Genomic DNA, 15,944 nt, shown 5'->3' on the forward strand with positions numbered 1-15,944 from the left:
CTGGTAGGAAAGCATTTTTTAACTCTGAGAAATGTGGCGAGCTGATTGGCGGTTTTTTTTTTTTAGATAAAAGAAACTAAACCTGATAATAGTTATGATGATTTGGGAAAAATGTTTTAACATCATGAAGTGTTTGAGGTCAGTGGGATGAAGGACCGAGCTTGCATTCGTGTTCCACATCTTCTGCGTTCTATTCTAACGGCGGTCATCCAGTAAGCCCAGAGGAATGCACTGTGATGCATCGGGAGTGTATTTGACTGGAGCCTCGCTTCATATCCCCTCTGTGGAGCTGAATCCAGACTGTTGCTGAGCGACGGAGTGGATCAGTTACTGCTGCGATAAGCCGGGGAATTATCTTTCTTCCATGTGGAAGAAAAGGCTTTGATATCAATGCAGTTATTGAAATACCTTCTCTTCAATTATAAAATGACAAACTGGCTTTCTGAGAGTCTGTTCTGTATAAGAGCATCGATCATAATTAATCTCAATCTGAATTCATGTGGGTTTTTGGCAGTTCTGTCAGGTCGGGCTTTCATTTGAGTCAGTCTCTGCTGTAATAAGACTTTTCCTGATTGATGAGCCGATGCACATCCAATTTCTCTGTCATTCTAACCAGGTTTCCCACGTTCCTTATGCATTAATCTGTTTCAGTAGTTTAGGCTCTCGGGCTTGTTTGCTCATATAAAAAGATTTTTCAGCTGAGCGGTGAAGCTTTACATTTCTGGTGATTCTGAGGCGACACTTCTAAAACCACTGTTATTGATTTGGATGTTGATTTCCTCATTGGATCCCAGCTGGAGACCAGTACTCTATGAATCTCTGTCTGCTGAAGGCACTAATTACATTACCTTTTAATTACAAACTTTCCACCGTTTTCAGACGGTTTGTTTCAGATCGCTGAACCTCAGACAGACACTCTGTTTACTCCAAAGGCTTTTCATTGATAAAGAAATTATCACAAAAAAAAATCTGTTTTTATGCAATCAAATCCAAAGTATGCTTTTATTTTCAAAAGAAATGATGAAGAATCTCAGTGTCAACCTGCAGTTTCTTTTGTGGATGAAATATGTTGTCATTCATTTAGTTTTATTCTCATTCATTTAGTTTTATCCACAGTTATCTCAGCAGCACTGCAGGTTTCCTTTCATCGTGAAGGGAGCTGTTCAGGCTGAAGAAGTTGATAAAGAGGCTGAATAAAGAGGAGGAATCAGATTTATAACATGGAAACCATGACGGTTTCTTCAGCCAGTAGTGAAGCAGTTTCTCACATTTCTAACCCATTGTTCTCATACAAACCAGACACTCACTTATAACGCTTTATATCAAAGCTTCAGTTCACACAGTCGTCAGCATTTGTCAGTTTTTATGTATGAAAGTATCTCTCTCCAGTAAAACAGCATTTATTCTCTCATTGGGTCTAAATGTGAAACACTAAAAAAAACCTTTGCTTCTGTAGAGATGATTCCAAGAGCATGATGTTAAACGTTGGCGGTGAACTGAAGTCCGACTTTTTAAGCCCAATAAAACTGCTAATAAGAGTTGTTTGAGAAGACTTTAATGAGGCGACCACGCCACCGCAGCACGGCGGTAAATGGTTGGAATGTGAAGTCATTGTGAAAAGAGGCCAAAATGTTGTTTTAAACTCTTCCTTCTGTCTTGTTTCTGTTTCGGTGCCTCTGCCTCCTCCGCTCTCCTGCACTCCGATCTGTCATCAGTCACCAGCCAAAGGCTGAACCATGATATCTGAGTCTGTTTTCTCTTTGCAGTGCCCCAGTAAAATCACCAACCAGCCCGGCAGAGAGTTTGGCAGCACCAAGGACTTCCCCGACTCGGTGCTGCAGTTCGCTCGCAGCCACCCGCTGATGTGGCGGCCCGTGTTCCCGGCGCTGCGCCAGCCTGTTCTGGTGAAGGCCAACATTCCTTACAAGCTCAAACAGATCGTGGTGGACCGGGTGGAGGCGGAGGACGGGCATTACGACGTCATGTTTATTGGCACAGGTGATTTCATGCTTTTACAGAGTGGCAAACAAGTGCTAATTTTTAAATTAGACGTTAAAATCACAGGCTGGATTTGGTTAATGGAACATATTATGAGTTGGGTTTGTCTGCTTGTCTGTCAGACAGCGGCACGGTGCTGAAGGTCATTGCCCTGCAGGGTGGAAACAGTCTGGAGATGGAGGTCGTCACTCTGGAGGAGCTGCAAGTCTTCAAAGTAAATTTACTCAGTGAACCATTGCTTCTTTCTTTTTTTCTTTCTTTTCACACAGAAAATCATTCATTATTATAGATCACATTATCTTCCTTCTAGCTGAGGGGTGAAAAGACTCAGAATGAGTTCTTTTGTATTTCAAGACAAGCTGTTTTAAAGCCTTATCATTTGAATGATTAATTTCTTTGTATTTCATCATGTCTGTTTTTTTCTTCTCGTTGTCGCAGGTTCCAACTCCAATCACATCCATGGAGATTTCTGTGAAGAGGGTGAGTTTCTCTGACTCTCATTCCCTCGATGCATGAACAGATCTCTGCTCCACGCTCAGCGTCTCCTCTTCTCTTCCTGCTCTTCCCGACAGCAAGCCGTGTTCGTGGGCTCCCCGGCGGGCGTGGCGCAGGTGAAGCTGCACCGCTGCGAGACGTACGGTAAAGCCTGCGCCGAGTGCTGCCTGGCCAGAGACCCGTACTGCGCCTGGGACGGCTCGTCCTGCTCCCGGTACACCCCCAACAGCAAGCGCCGCTTCCGCAGGCAGGACATCAGACACGGGAACCCCGTGCTGCAGTGTGTGGACCAGAGCCCCGGCGGTGAGTCTCCGTTTGGCTCATGAGCTCCCAGGCGGCGGATTCTGGTTTCTGTTTTGATTAATAAGACGCTCGCTCGAGGACAGACGAGATGTCAGGGTGATGGAATACGCCCTCTGGGGTCACAGGGTGACGCTCCAAAACCTGACAGGCAGGCGCTAAGTGCTGCAGCTTAAAGCTCTTTGGAGCACAAACCCCAGAACATGTATAAGATGAAGCCAGAACTCATTCAGTGATCATTTATGAACCCTTGAATGTGTTTCCCCCGAGAAAATTCATTATTTTAGAGACATATTCAGACACAAAGCTGTTTACTTACCAGCGATTCGTGATTTGTGCTTAGACAATTTTAGGTTCTACAAAGTCAAATTTTAAATATCCATAAACAGAATTCATTTATTTTTTTCTCAACTACAAAGAAATCCAATACTTTCTTGTCATGACATTGTTATGACTTGTGTTGTGCGCTGTTCATATCTCGTTTGTAAAAAGTCTGTCAATAGAAGTTACAAGGAGACTTGGTTCATTGTGCTTATGTCTAAAAAAAGGTCTGGGTCTGTCTGTTAAATGTTTTAATTAAATTAAAAAAAAGAGATGTCAGTCAGGTTTTCAGTGCATACTGAGTTTAATGTGTGCATGAAGTGCATATAGAATCCAACCCAATTTCACAAAATCTATATTTATTTCAGTCAGTTGAGTGGAGGACAGAGCTGAAACTTCCTTGTGTTTAAACTGCTGAAAGTTTTGGGAAAGGTGATCTGAAGGTGAGGGTAAAGACACCGTGTGAAGACAGACAAGAAATAGAAATTCAGGTCATTGGGATTGTGAGGAAGGAGGAGTGTGTGAGCGCGTCTGCGTACCTGAGCGCACGAGGTGATGAAAGACGCTCGCAAAGCCTCTCGGTGAACCGACGCTTTAAAGGCCTCCTTTGTTCCAGGTGTCAGAATCAAATTTCATCCCAAATTCAGAGTATTTATTCAAAATGTGCCCTCATGCGACGAGTGAACTCTTTCCGGAGTTTCATCAAAACCTGCAAACTTTGCACATAAAGTGAATATTGGAGCTGTGTTTCTCTGTGTGGGTGTTCAGGTTTTCTTTTTTTAAGAAATACTTTTACACAATGAAACTCAAACTGCAGCAAAACATTCAGTTTATGCAGAAACTAAAAGAGAACGAGCAGCCGTTCCACAGGGTATAAACACTGTATTCTGGTGTTCAAGCACAAACTTCCTGATAAGCGGAGTTTGTTATCTTTGGACTGAGGTGAGCAGATCTTTTTCTTCTGTTTCCAGTCTTTATTCTGAGTTGATCTCGCAGACGTCGCTGACGCCATATTGAGCGTGTAGATAGAGGGCCGTATCGGTTTTCTCATCTCGTTCTCATTATTCAGCCTGAGTCAAAGATTGATTGCGTGTTTCGAGCTAAATGACTTGTTTTGTTTATTTGTACATGAGATAGGAAAAGATATAAAGTCACATGAAGGAAAAATACTCTGAAGCCTGCATTGACATATTTTCTATGGAAAGCATTGAACTAAAACAAGGCTTAAATTGTGATAATTTATTATCAGAAATATAATGTCATCTTCACAGAACTGTTTGTGCTCATGTGTCGCAGAAACCTCTCAAGTTACTGATGGGAATTCTCACATCAAGTCCATTAAAAAAACAAATGGAATCTAAAAACTGAAATAGTGGCGCTCCACAAGGCTTTTTTTATCCAAAAGTTTAGCCACCTAATGTTCTCATATATGTGTGTGCTGAAAAAAAGAAGGTGTTTTTTAAGGTTCTATTTCATAATCATGCTGGATTTAAAATCAGTGAAAAAAAATGTATAGAGCACCACAGGAATAAAGCCACAATATTTTAATATTTCAGCTGTTTAACATGGCGCGACCAAATCGTATTCAATGATAGAAAACACTATTTTTTTCTCTTCATTTTTGGCTTTTTACTCTCAGGTATTGTATTGTATTGTAGCACACTGCAGCCTTGTGTCAGTGGAGTGGATCCTCTGCTTCCTCGTGTTCGGTGTCAGCCTGGTGCTGGGATGGTTCCTGCCTCAGACTGTCAGTGATGGTGTCTCATCAACAGCTTGATCTGTGCTTAACTGTGCCTGTGTGTTATCATGTGCACTGTGCAATGGGAGAGTTTGGCTTTTTTTTATATATGATAAACCATTTTCAAAATCAGTGGCTGGCTGGTCGGTCGGTTGTTCAGGAGATTTGGTCGGTTTGCTCAAAATCAAAACAAATTGTACCTAAAAACTGAAAATCAGAACCTTTTTAATCAGAGATAGTTTTTCTGAAACACTCCCAAACAATGTAAAATTAAAAAAAAATGAATATTCACTGTAAAAATGCAGTTGCTCATGTTTCATTTACTTCTGTGCTTCACAGACTGAGTCCTACTTCTGATTCCTCTAAAACATTTCTTTTTCTGCTCGGATAAGAAGACCTGGACGTGACGGAGGACAAGGTGGTGTACGGGACGGAGAACAACAGCACCTTCCTGGAGTGTGTCCCTCGCTCGCCGCAGGCTACAGTCACCTGGCTCGTCCAGCGGGACGATCGCAAAGACGAGGTGAGACGAATAAAGATCTGGAAGGTAAAGGCGTGGCGGCTTTGAGAGGCCGTTGATGTGGAGGAATGTTCCTCCCAGTAAACGCTGGTCTGCCTTTAAATGTGGGATTTGTGTGTGAATTTGGCACATGCTTGACACATTTGACAACTATTTGACACATGGTTGAAATTAAGCGGTTGCGTTTCAAAGGAAAATGCCCCGATTGCTCTCTCTCTTGAACAAACTTTGGCCACACGCCGCTGAGCGCCGAAGTGTCACTCAACGTCTCCTGGACACCGAAACAGTCGCGAAGTCTGTCAAAAGCGTCACACGTGAAATTGCGTTGCTCGGCGCGCCCGCAGCAATCTTTCATCTGTTTGTGGTTTTGTTCCTGCGAGCCTCGCCGAGTGCCTCGGTCAGCCATGCGAGCATTAAGGCATTACCACCCTTCTCCATTTCCCCGCAAATAAACGTCCGACTGCCACACCGCCACACAGCGCTGCCATGTTTGTGTTGGCAGGCGGGGATGGTTTGAGAAGCCGAGGGAAAGAATCCGGGAGGAGGAGGAGGAGGAGGAGGAGGAGGAGGAGGATGGAGAAAAGCATATAAAGTAGCAGGGTGGAGGCACCAGACAAAGGAAAGAACGACAACCTGAATGTCAGAGTACATTCTTGCTTGAAAAAAAAAAACCAAAAACAAAAGATTATTAAAAAAGATTATTAAAAGATTATATCTAAAAAATCCTAGTTTGTTTTGACAATGGGTTTTTTTTTATACAAATGTTTTTTGTTCTTCACCGAAATTAAGAAAAAGTCTCAATAGTGAAGGGATTTCTGTCAAATTATGACTAAATTTGGATACTCCTACTTTCAAAACAGGGTTAGTTGTTACAGGATTCATGCAATTAGAAATTGAATTTCTAATTTTTAATTCTTTTTTTCGATTGATTACCCTAACAATGACTTATTAAGTTCTTTCTTATTAACCTACTTAAAAAGCTAAATGTTCGGTTTTGACGTTTGAGTGAGAAGAGATCTGAGGTTGTTCTTTATGCCAATCGAACCACTGACACAATTTCTAAGTGCATGCACTGTACCAGCCGACAGGATGATGATCTTGCATATTGAGTGTGAAGATTCAGAGGCAACACTTTTTCAACCATTTGTGGTCCAGTTCACTGTTTCTGCTCTGATGGAATTTTACGCTCCCTGAGAAACTGTGTGTCTCAGTTCCAGTATCTAACTCTCCTCTGCATCTTCCTACCCTCCAACAATTCCTCATCGGCTGTTAACGTCTGACCGACAGTCTGAAAATCGATTGTAGGCCTGAAGCTTGTCTTTGTCCCTTCAGGTGAAACTGGACGATCGAGTGATGTCCACAGATCAAGGTCTCCTCTTCCGGCGTCTCTTCCGCCACGACGAAGGCGTGTACATCTGCCGCTCCAGAGAGCACGGCTTCACGCAGGTCCTGGGGAGAATCACCCTGGAAGTCCTCCAGGGGGAGACGGTGGACGAGCTGATGGCTCGGGACAACGCCGGCCTCTCCGACTCCTTCAAGGACCGCGCGGCGGCGGGCGGCTACCGGGCCTGGACGCCGTGCAGCGCGTACGGCCGGGGCGGCGCGCCGGGCCAGCTCGGACAGTCCCGCACCTGGTTCAAGGACATCATGCAGCTGATCGGCCCGTCCAACCTGCCGCACGTGGAGGAGTACTGCGAGAGGATGTGGTGCAACGACAAGCTGAGGAGGAAGCACAAGAGCATGCTGGAGAAGTACCGCCAGGCGCAGGAGAGCGCCAGGAAGGCTCGCAGCAAGAACTCTGGCGAGCGCAACCGGACGCCGCGGGACCTGAGCGCATGGGAGGAGTAACGGAGGAAACGTGGAGAGAGAGACAAAGATTAGGCGACAGAACAGCAGCTGGCCGAACAGCTGGAACTATCTAACTCATGCTTTTTGGAAGAAATCACTAGATCAGACTGAGGTGTGTGTTTTGGCCGATAAAAACGATTTAAACACGATTTAGACATTTGACAGGCGCTTTGGAGGAAAACACGACTTGAAGTGGAAAACGTCAGCATGCTGTCGAACGCTGTTTGGTTCTACAGCAGGTTCTTGACACGCCGTGTGGGAGATTTCCCGTCTGGACGGAGTCACCGCTTCACGCTGTGCACGTTGTCAGGACCTTGACTGTCGCCCAGAAAAAAAGACAGACATGCTCATGGTCTGGAGACACGACACAACGAGGGGCTGCCAGAGTGATCCCAACGGATTCCCACTTTTATGATGAAGAGAATGAGAGACGGCCTTTAAATCCACTCGGAGGACGTTTGAGGAAACCATCAGTCCTGACTCCTCTCTCGCTCTCACATTCGTCACTGAAGTGATGCCGGAATGACCAACACTGCTTTTATTTCATCAGGTCATTTTTCACTGAGAAAAGCTTAAAAACCTCTTGAACCTCAGACTGAAATAACACACACACACACACACACACACACACACACACACACACACGGCTGCAGGCTGACTTTACTGACAGCAGACTGTTTCATTTTTTACTTTTCAGCCTCGCTGACTCTGTTATGGATCATTTGTGTTGGCTCTGAGCAAACTCCTAATTGTTTTTTTTTTTTTTTGTGCAAATCAACACACACTTCGTTTCTTGCATGTATTTCTCTCTGGATTTGTTTCCCTCTCACTTCGACTGTAATGATCCATATCTCTCACTCTGTTACGAAGCGCTTTGGGTGACTTCAGCCTATTACAGACTTAACAGCATATCTTTAGAGAAACAGATGAAAGTTTTTACACGCTCACTGAACACGCGGATGTTCTCGCCTCGCTTGCTTCCAGTCACTGAAAGCTCAGCCGCGCATCGCACTGAACGCATGAAGCTCAGCTCAGGCTGGAAGCTGCCGTAAGACGACCGTTGATGGTTCAACAGATTACAGACAGATTGCTTTATTTTCACTCCCTGTTGGCTGACCTGACCGTAAAACCTTGAGACAAAACCTTCTTCCCACAAAGCAGAAGCTTAAAGGGAGGTCTTCACCGTGGCCTGTCTTCCTGCTCCTGGTTACACGCTGTGAGTTACTCTCTGTTTAATGTAGGAAAAGTTCAGCACATAATTTTACATTCTTCTTAAAATAACTAATATTCTTTTTAAATTCAACTCAATTGAATAAATGAGAAATCAAAAGTTTCCTCTTTCGTGAGAATAAGTGATGAAGATGTGAAAAAACTGGGTCGGATAATCTTCATGAGGTGCAACACCTTCCTGCCGCTAAACTAACAAAAGCAGACCGGACCTTTTTCCAGGATTGCTGTTAAAATAGTAGTAGTGACAACTAGTAAGACTAATCAAGCTAGAAGAACCATTATCGATCTAATCTTCACATTTTCTTTGCTTGAATCAGAAATTAAATTAGTGTTCATAACAAATCACACGGAAACACTTTCCTTATCTTCAGCTGATGTTTCTTGATAGAGGCGATCAGAGGAGACGTTACGTAACGCCGCCGCTCTGCTCTGACCTCGGCTCGCGCTGTAATCTTCCACTGAAGCGTTTTTCCCACCGTTTCTCTGTGTTGAAGCTCGCCGCGGATAATAAGGGAACAATAGAGAGGGTCAAGTGTACTGACCGGCTCCTCTTGTGCTTTTTGCTTTGTAAATACTTCTTCTCACACGGTTCATGATTCCAACAGAGAACATTAACATTCTTATTGTCTGCGGCCGTGTTGGTAAAATATGACTTTCATGGTTATCGGATCTCCAAAGGGTTTTTTCCTCATGAAGGTAAAAGTCGACCATGAGGGAAGGGGGGGGGGGGTCATAAAACTCAGATTTCTACCAGCAGAAAAATATAATGTGTCAAAAAAAATCACTTTTTTTCTTTTTGACGGTTTGGAATGAGAATATTTTTTTTTTTTATTTGATCATGAATTAACTGAATGTTGGAATGAAATCATAATTGTCACTGTTACAACACAAACACTTTGACTTCAGCCAAAACGATGGTTTCAACCAACAGTTGGCTGAGATGAACAGGAAAAACAAAAGCCACAAAGAAAACACACCAACTTGTTGATTTAACTGAGGGCTACAAGAAAACGAGATCTAAACACACAGTTCAACACATGAAGGTAATAGTTTTCAACATGTGTTTACTCTGAACCCTCCTGGACCATACCATATATGACACACGAGGACGAAGCCGCGTAGAAACGCTGAACGGTTTTTGGAGCCCTCTCACTGTTTGGATTAATCAGGAAACAACATGAACGGCATTGAACTTCTAGCCTTCCTGTGACCCTCATGTCGTGGGAATATTTGCATAGAAAAAAAAAAAACAGAAAAGAATGATGTGTGGGTTTATATAGAAAATTTTAGGTACTTTAAGCGTCTTGTGAAAGTTGTCTTCACTAATCATGAATACCTTTTTCTTAGAGATGCGACACGTTTTATTCTAACGGTTTATTTTGTGGTCTAGCTGATTGTGAGATCAGCTGTTAGTCTGCACTTGTTTTCTCTAAAAATATTGTGTCTGAGGTGGAGGAAAGCTAGAGTCTGACCAGAAAATGACAGAATGATGAAGGTGAAATCTAAAATATGGACAAAAAGTGTCTAAACATGTCTTTTCTTTTCTCCAGCAATGCTGTAATTTCAAGTGTGATTGATAAAAGATGTGGTTTATGGTCTGTGGTTCTTGTAGATGTTAAAAACAAATCTTTCTTCCCGATGTTGTGAGCGACTGTCATCATTTGTTGTGGAATTTTTTTGTAACTAGGATTGCGAAATGCTCTGTTTTCATCCGATTTCTGCTACATTTATCACGAAACAGAAAGGTTTTGATAAATGTTCACACGTCACTATTGTCATTTTGTATTTTTAACAATCATGAAGACGGTGGTTGCAGACAGAAATGTGCCACGACTGAGCAGACGCTTTCGCTCACAGTGGAAATCCTCCAGATGCATTTCGCTTTTTGTACAGTTGCGCGGAGCGTGTTGTGTTAGTGCATGTGACTTTGATATCTTTATCTCAGTGTTAGATCGTCTATTATAGCGCCCTCCTAGTTCAGTGCAGTTTGAGATTCCATTTAAACCTTTGGTTCACATGTATTTCCTTGCGATATAACTAGTATTTCACAGTGTTTGTGTGTGTTTATGAGAGCATGTGGTGGATTAGACTTTTGACAAGGAAACAGTCAATATTGTGATTTTTTTTTTTTAACGGTTTAAACGAGGTGATCTGCAGCAGGTGATTTCCTCTGATTGTTTAAAGGACGCTTTGCTTTCACATGTGCTGACCTCCACGGCTGCTCTGCATCAAGCAGCCAGTAGCTGGAATATTCAAGAAACGCCTGCAGCTGTAGTCAAAACACTCCAGTGGTTTATCGTTGACTAACTTGTGGGTCGTCCAACGAGCACATAACAACAAAAAAGTTCTAAAAAGACTGAAAACACCCTAAATGTCATCATTTCCTGGTGACATGTCCCATCATTGTTTATTAAAAAAAAAAAAAAAAAAAAAAAAAAGTGTACCGGTCTCTGGCAGAAAAAGCCTGATTTGAATGTGTATTTATGTTTTATTTAAATGTCTCTTTTACCATGCATGCTATGAACCTGTATGCTATTTAACACAATTAAAAGTCGTCCTTTTTAACTAAAACCTGAATGGACTTTCATTCGGCTCACTCTGGAACCTGTAAACAAAAGAGCCACATTTGTGGCTTTCAGCGGCCTGAAACCAAGACACGCGCCATTTAATCCGACATCAACAGCAGGCCGATTGCACACCTGCCACATGGCGGTTTGGAGGAGAGTGGCTCCATTTCCCATGTCAGCCACATCACATTCCCTGGAAGTGATCGATGCCTCATTTTACACGAAAAAGTCAAGATGTGCTTAATTCATGGATCACAGAGATGAAGATAATCCTTCACTTGTTGAGCTTATTTATGGTATCTCAGGAAAGGGTGCGTAATAAAGAGGGCAGCGGATGTCTTCGATATTTTAACATCGGTGCCGGTGCTGGTTTTTGTACTTTGTGTGTACCTTCTCCAAACTCTTCATCTCACCAGGAGAACAGATGTGCAGGTGGCTTTGAAATGTACCGATCTATTGCATTTCCCCGTTGCTGGGTCAGGCCGTGCGTATGATCGGAGGATAATTGGCCTGAAACATCTGTGGAAACGTGGAGCGACGCTGCTGGCCGCCCGTCTCTTCTTTAGCAAACAGACCATCTCATAAAAACGAGGCCTGCGACTGAACCTGTTTAACACCTTCACACTCCGCAAGCCGGTGAGGAAATGTGCAGATAAAGAATAAGTAATAGTGCAAATCTTAATAAGAATAATAATAGAGATATAAAAGAGGAAAAGATCTAACTTTATATACAACATAAATCTAACAGTAGCTTTAATATACATTTAAATCTATACAGATATGTACAACCATGTTTTAGTGCAACAGAATTAGTGTATAGTAGAGTGAATATGAAGATATTTAAACAAATGTAGTTTCAGAGAAGAGAGAAAAATAGACTTAATCTCAATGAAAACATGAAATGTGAAAGAGGCCAGAAAATCTGACAGCTTTGTCAAGATCGAGCCAATCAAGATGTGCTCTAAGGTTCTGAATTATGAGGGACCGAGCCCCAGAGGGCATGGTCTACCGTGAACTCCTTCACCGGCCAATAATTCACGTGGTTTTCCAGATCAGGATCGCTCTCCCGCATGCAGACGTCAACATTTAGGAAAGAGTATTTCCCCAGAGTGAATTCAGAGGATTTACCACTAAATGTAAACCAAAAAACGGGAGGTTTACAGAAGAATTAACAAAAAACTGAAGAGGGATGGAGGTGGAGAGCCACGGTTCAGCACGTCATGGGTGGAGCTCGGTGCTGGTGCTGTAATGATGTGGGGATGGATGGCGGCCAAAACAACTGGTCCTCTTATTTCTTGATGGAGTGACTGCAGACATAAGCAGTACAGTCAGCTTTTAAGTGTTTTACTAAATATAATCAGCTCATGAGCTTCAGAGCTGATGGTGCAGATGGTCAGATTGTTTCGTTTCTAATCTATTGAACCAACATCCAAACATTAAGGGTCAGGACTTGACACGTAAACATAAAATGGACAAGGGGGATTTTTAAAAGTGAATTTCCCTTCTTCCTAAATTGACCTTAACAGGACGAAGCAATTAATTTGTGTGATCTGCATCTGGTCCTCAGAGCAGTGAGGGGCGATCGCACCGTCCAGCCTCCGGCTCTCACTAATGGCTGCTGCTGCGTCTGCTGGGTTCCTTTGTCACGGCCTATTAGTCAGCGGCAGATTTAAGCTTCTCGGGTCCCATTTTTGTTTACACATGCAGTAATTTTCCCCATATTTTTATCCCTCATCAGGGGATGTATGCATTCTCTCGCCTGTTTATGAGAAATGAAATGAACTTTTAACAATCACAGGAAGCAGAGTCTGCCGCCGGCAGCCACAAAGTACAGTAACTGCCCTATTCTCTCAGTGCTGTAAAACATTTTACGCTGACATGCATGTGTTGCATACAACCACAGGTCGGTTTTGGAGATGGTTAAGTTTCAGGTCATGTTTCCTGCAGTGCTGGAAGGTAAAGTCTGGATTTTAGAAAGCTGGATGTTGCACGACAGCATAAATCCACTGAACGTCATTCATCCTTGGGGGACAAATCTGACTTTAAACATCAGGCTATTGCCTTCATAAACAAAGTTTTTACCTTTAAAATAGCCTCTGACTGTAATCAGTCCTCTACAAGAAGAAACAACCCTCTTTAGTAATTTAATAGTTTAATAGTTTGTAATATTAAACATGTTTGAGTGGAAATATAATCATCTTTCCTCTGAATATTTACATTTTCAGATTCAACTGTGTCTTCATTGCAAATCTGCTTCTCTGTGGCTGAAAACCTTTCATCCACAGTCCTCTGGTGTAAGAAGCCAAATAAAAACACACTTGACCTGTTTAAGTAACTGGATTCCAACTTACAGGCTTTATGCTATTGAATTAGTGAATTGGATACATTTAATATCCATAATAGCCTCAATTTAATGAGCTTCAATAATGACTGCAATAACTTTAATAAAGTCGTGCTCATTGTTTAGATGTTAGCAAAGTGGAGCTTTGGCCAACAAAAACCTGATAAGGATTAAAAGCCAGTTTATAGAACAATGTTTAACAGCGCCAGTGTTTAAATACAAACAATTATGTGTAATATTCACTGGAAAGATTGCTGCCGGCTGCTGTTCCCAGGATGATAAAACAGCGGTTAAAGAAAGTGAGAGTGGTGAAAAAAAAAAAAAAAAAAAAAGGGATGATGGAAGGAGGATTTTTTCTTGAGACAGTTTCTTGTTTTCTGAAATAAATATCTTGGTAGTCACTTTATGCATTTACCTCTGGTTTCCTTCTGTGAAAATCAGAAATATGCTGATTTCCCACCTCTACAGTCAGACTCCCTGTTCTGTCATTTTAATGGCCCTCAGATGTTTTGGCAGCTTGGGATCGTCAGAGAATGAGGTTTTTTTTTTTTTTTAGAGTACCTCAGCTTGTTGGCCTGGATCAGAACTTTCCTCTCATTGTTTTGTTCCTTCTGATGGCGACATGCGAGCCGTCTGTGGAAGTCATCGAAGCTGACTGGAGACACGAGGTTTTCCTTTTTATGTCTGTGTGCTGGAAGTCATCAGTTTCACCGCGTCCGGCTCCATACTGCTGTGATTTCCGCCGGATCAACCGATCAGCCAACTTTGGGCTGTGACCCGAGACTTGTCACTTCTGCTTTTAATGCTCGCTCACTCTGACGGACAGACTTTAGAGTTTCAGCTCTCCTGTTCGCTTCTACTGAGAACATCTTCGACATCCAGGCAGACTCCTTATTTAGATTATTATTATTATTATTATTATTATATGGCCTGAAGCCAACAAAAGCACACACTCTGATGACTTAGCAAACTGTGAAAAAATGAATGAAAGAATGAATAAATAGATAAATAAATCCCCCATTAAAAGTAGCTACTTAACATTACTGCTCAATATCAATATAAGCATGAAAATCATGCTTCAACTCCATTTCTGAAGTGTCTCCTGCTGTCCCCCCCTTCCCTCCTTCCCTCCTTCCCTCCTCCCGATCTTCACAGGCTTGCAGCCTGCAGGTAATTGGCAATCAGTAGGTAATAAGAAGAGGCGTGGAGACGAGGCGGTCTCGCTCTCTCAGATTGCTGCTTTCTTCCTGGGGGAGGACCGTGCGCTCTATGGTCTCCTCGGTTTTCTTTGTTTTGTTTTTCTCTTGGGTTGGAGATCTCTGGTAGTCCTGTTTTGAGGACTTGGTTTCCTGTTTGTCCTCAGTTCTTTTCTTTTTTCAGTTTCAGGGGAAAGAAGCTGAGGTTGAAGGAGAACCATTGTACGGCTGATTGAATATCTTCCCCCCTTCTGTTACTTTTGGCTGAGATCTCCTTCCCCTTTTTTATTTCAGCCCACTGACTGTGTTTGTTCCGTTTTGTGGATCAAACCACTTCAGTAAACTTGTGGCGTCGCTTGTCCTTCATATGCTGCAGACTCATTTGAGCCACGCTCTGTCGTAATGTGGGGATCATAACGAAACTGCAAAACTGCAGGAAGTTGTTTCAAACACCGCGACTGAAGCGTTCAGAACAGAAACGATGGATCTGGGACAATTTGACATGTTTATGGGACTGACACCAAATTTGATCACTTCTTCATATAAAAGTCTTCAAAATGATGCGTCTCACATTGTTGTGCGCTTTCCTGTTGTCCCAAAGCTCTTCCAGTCATGATTCAGCTGAAGAAAGAATCTGTCCACTATGCTGAAGAACATCCAAGAAGACAGGAGACGAAATAGGCCAGTCAGCGGTTCACTGCCATATAAATAAAATACGAACTCTACAAAGAAAGGTGCATTACACACATTTAACCAAGACAGATTTAGAAACGGTGACCTCTGAGCTTTGTGGTCCTCACAGTAGTTTTATTTATATATTAACAGTTAATATTATTCATGTGTATTAAGGTCAACCACCTGAATGTGTGTATAAAATCAAGCAGAGATGCAGGTGTGTGTGTGTGTGTGTGTGTGTGGACGAGGACCAGCTCGGCTCAGCAGTCTGCAGGGAGGCAGAGGCTCCGTTCTGACTGATGAAGATTAATCTGCGGAGGCCGAGCCGCCTGTGATGGAGAGTGTTGTTTCACTTTGGAGCAGTCCTGTTTTTTGGAAAAGAAAATATTGTCGGCGGGTCAGCGGCTGAAGCGGACTGCAGGGGGAGAGTGAGCAGCGCTGCTGGAAAAACACGTCAGGAATCCAAACGTATGGAGAAAATGGCTTTTAGATTCTCTATGACTTTAGACTGCTACTGAAAATCAGAACAATATCTTTGGCTTTAATAAATTATGAAAACACGCTGCTCACAAAAAGTTCAGCAAAATTGACCTTGAGGTTTTAGATTTGACCCTTTACAGGTGAACTGAACGGGATCTCCTCTAAACTACTGAATTCTCATGTTCAACGGTTTAGTGTCATTGTATATTTTCCAGAACTTTTTTTGAGTAATGTA

At 42.6% G+C, this 15,944-nt stretch overlaps 1 protein-coding gene across 1 annotated transcript in view; it reads left to right on the forward strand.

The window, feature by feature from the left end:
- Positions 1-9,122, forward strand: part of sema3bl (sema domain, immunoglobulin domain (Ig), short basic domain, secreted, (semaphorin) 3bl) — a 68,555-nt gene extending 59,433 nt beyond the window's left edge. Inside the window, exons 11-16 of the mRNA XM_030118476.1 lie at positions 1,767-1,998; positions 2,121-2,212; positions 2,437-2,478; positions 2,571-2,796; positions 5,248-5,375; positions 6,705-9,122. Coding sequence (XP_029974336.1) covers positions 1,767-1,998; positions 2,121-2,212; positions 2,437-2,478; positions 2,571-2,796; positions 5,248-5,375; positions 6,705-7,220 — 1,236 coding nt within the window. The 3' untranslated portion in view covers positions 7,221-9,122. The remainder of the gene's footprint in view (positions 1-1,766; positions 1,999-2,120; positions 2,213-2,436; positions 2,479-2,570; positions 2,797-5,247; positions 5,376-6,704) is intronic.
- The last annotated feature ends 6,822 nt before the right edge of the window (positions 9,123-15,944 follow it).

This window comes from Salarias fasciatus, chromosome 20, assembly GCF_902148845.1.
Source record: "Salarias fasciatus chromosome 20, fSalaFa1.1, whole genome shotgun sequence".
Lineage (NCBI taxonomy): Eukaryota > Metazoa > Chordata > Actinopteri > Blenniiformes > Blenniidae > Salarias > Salarias fasciatus.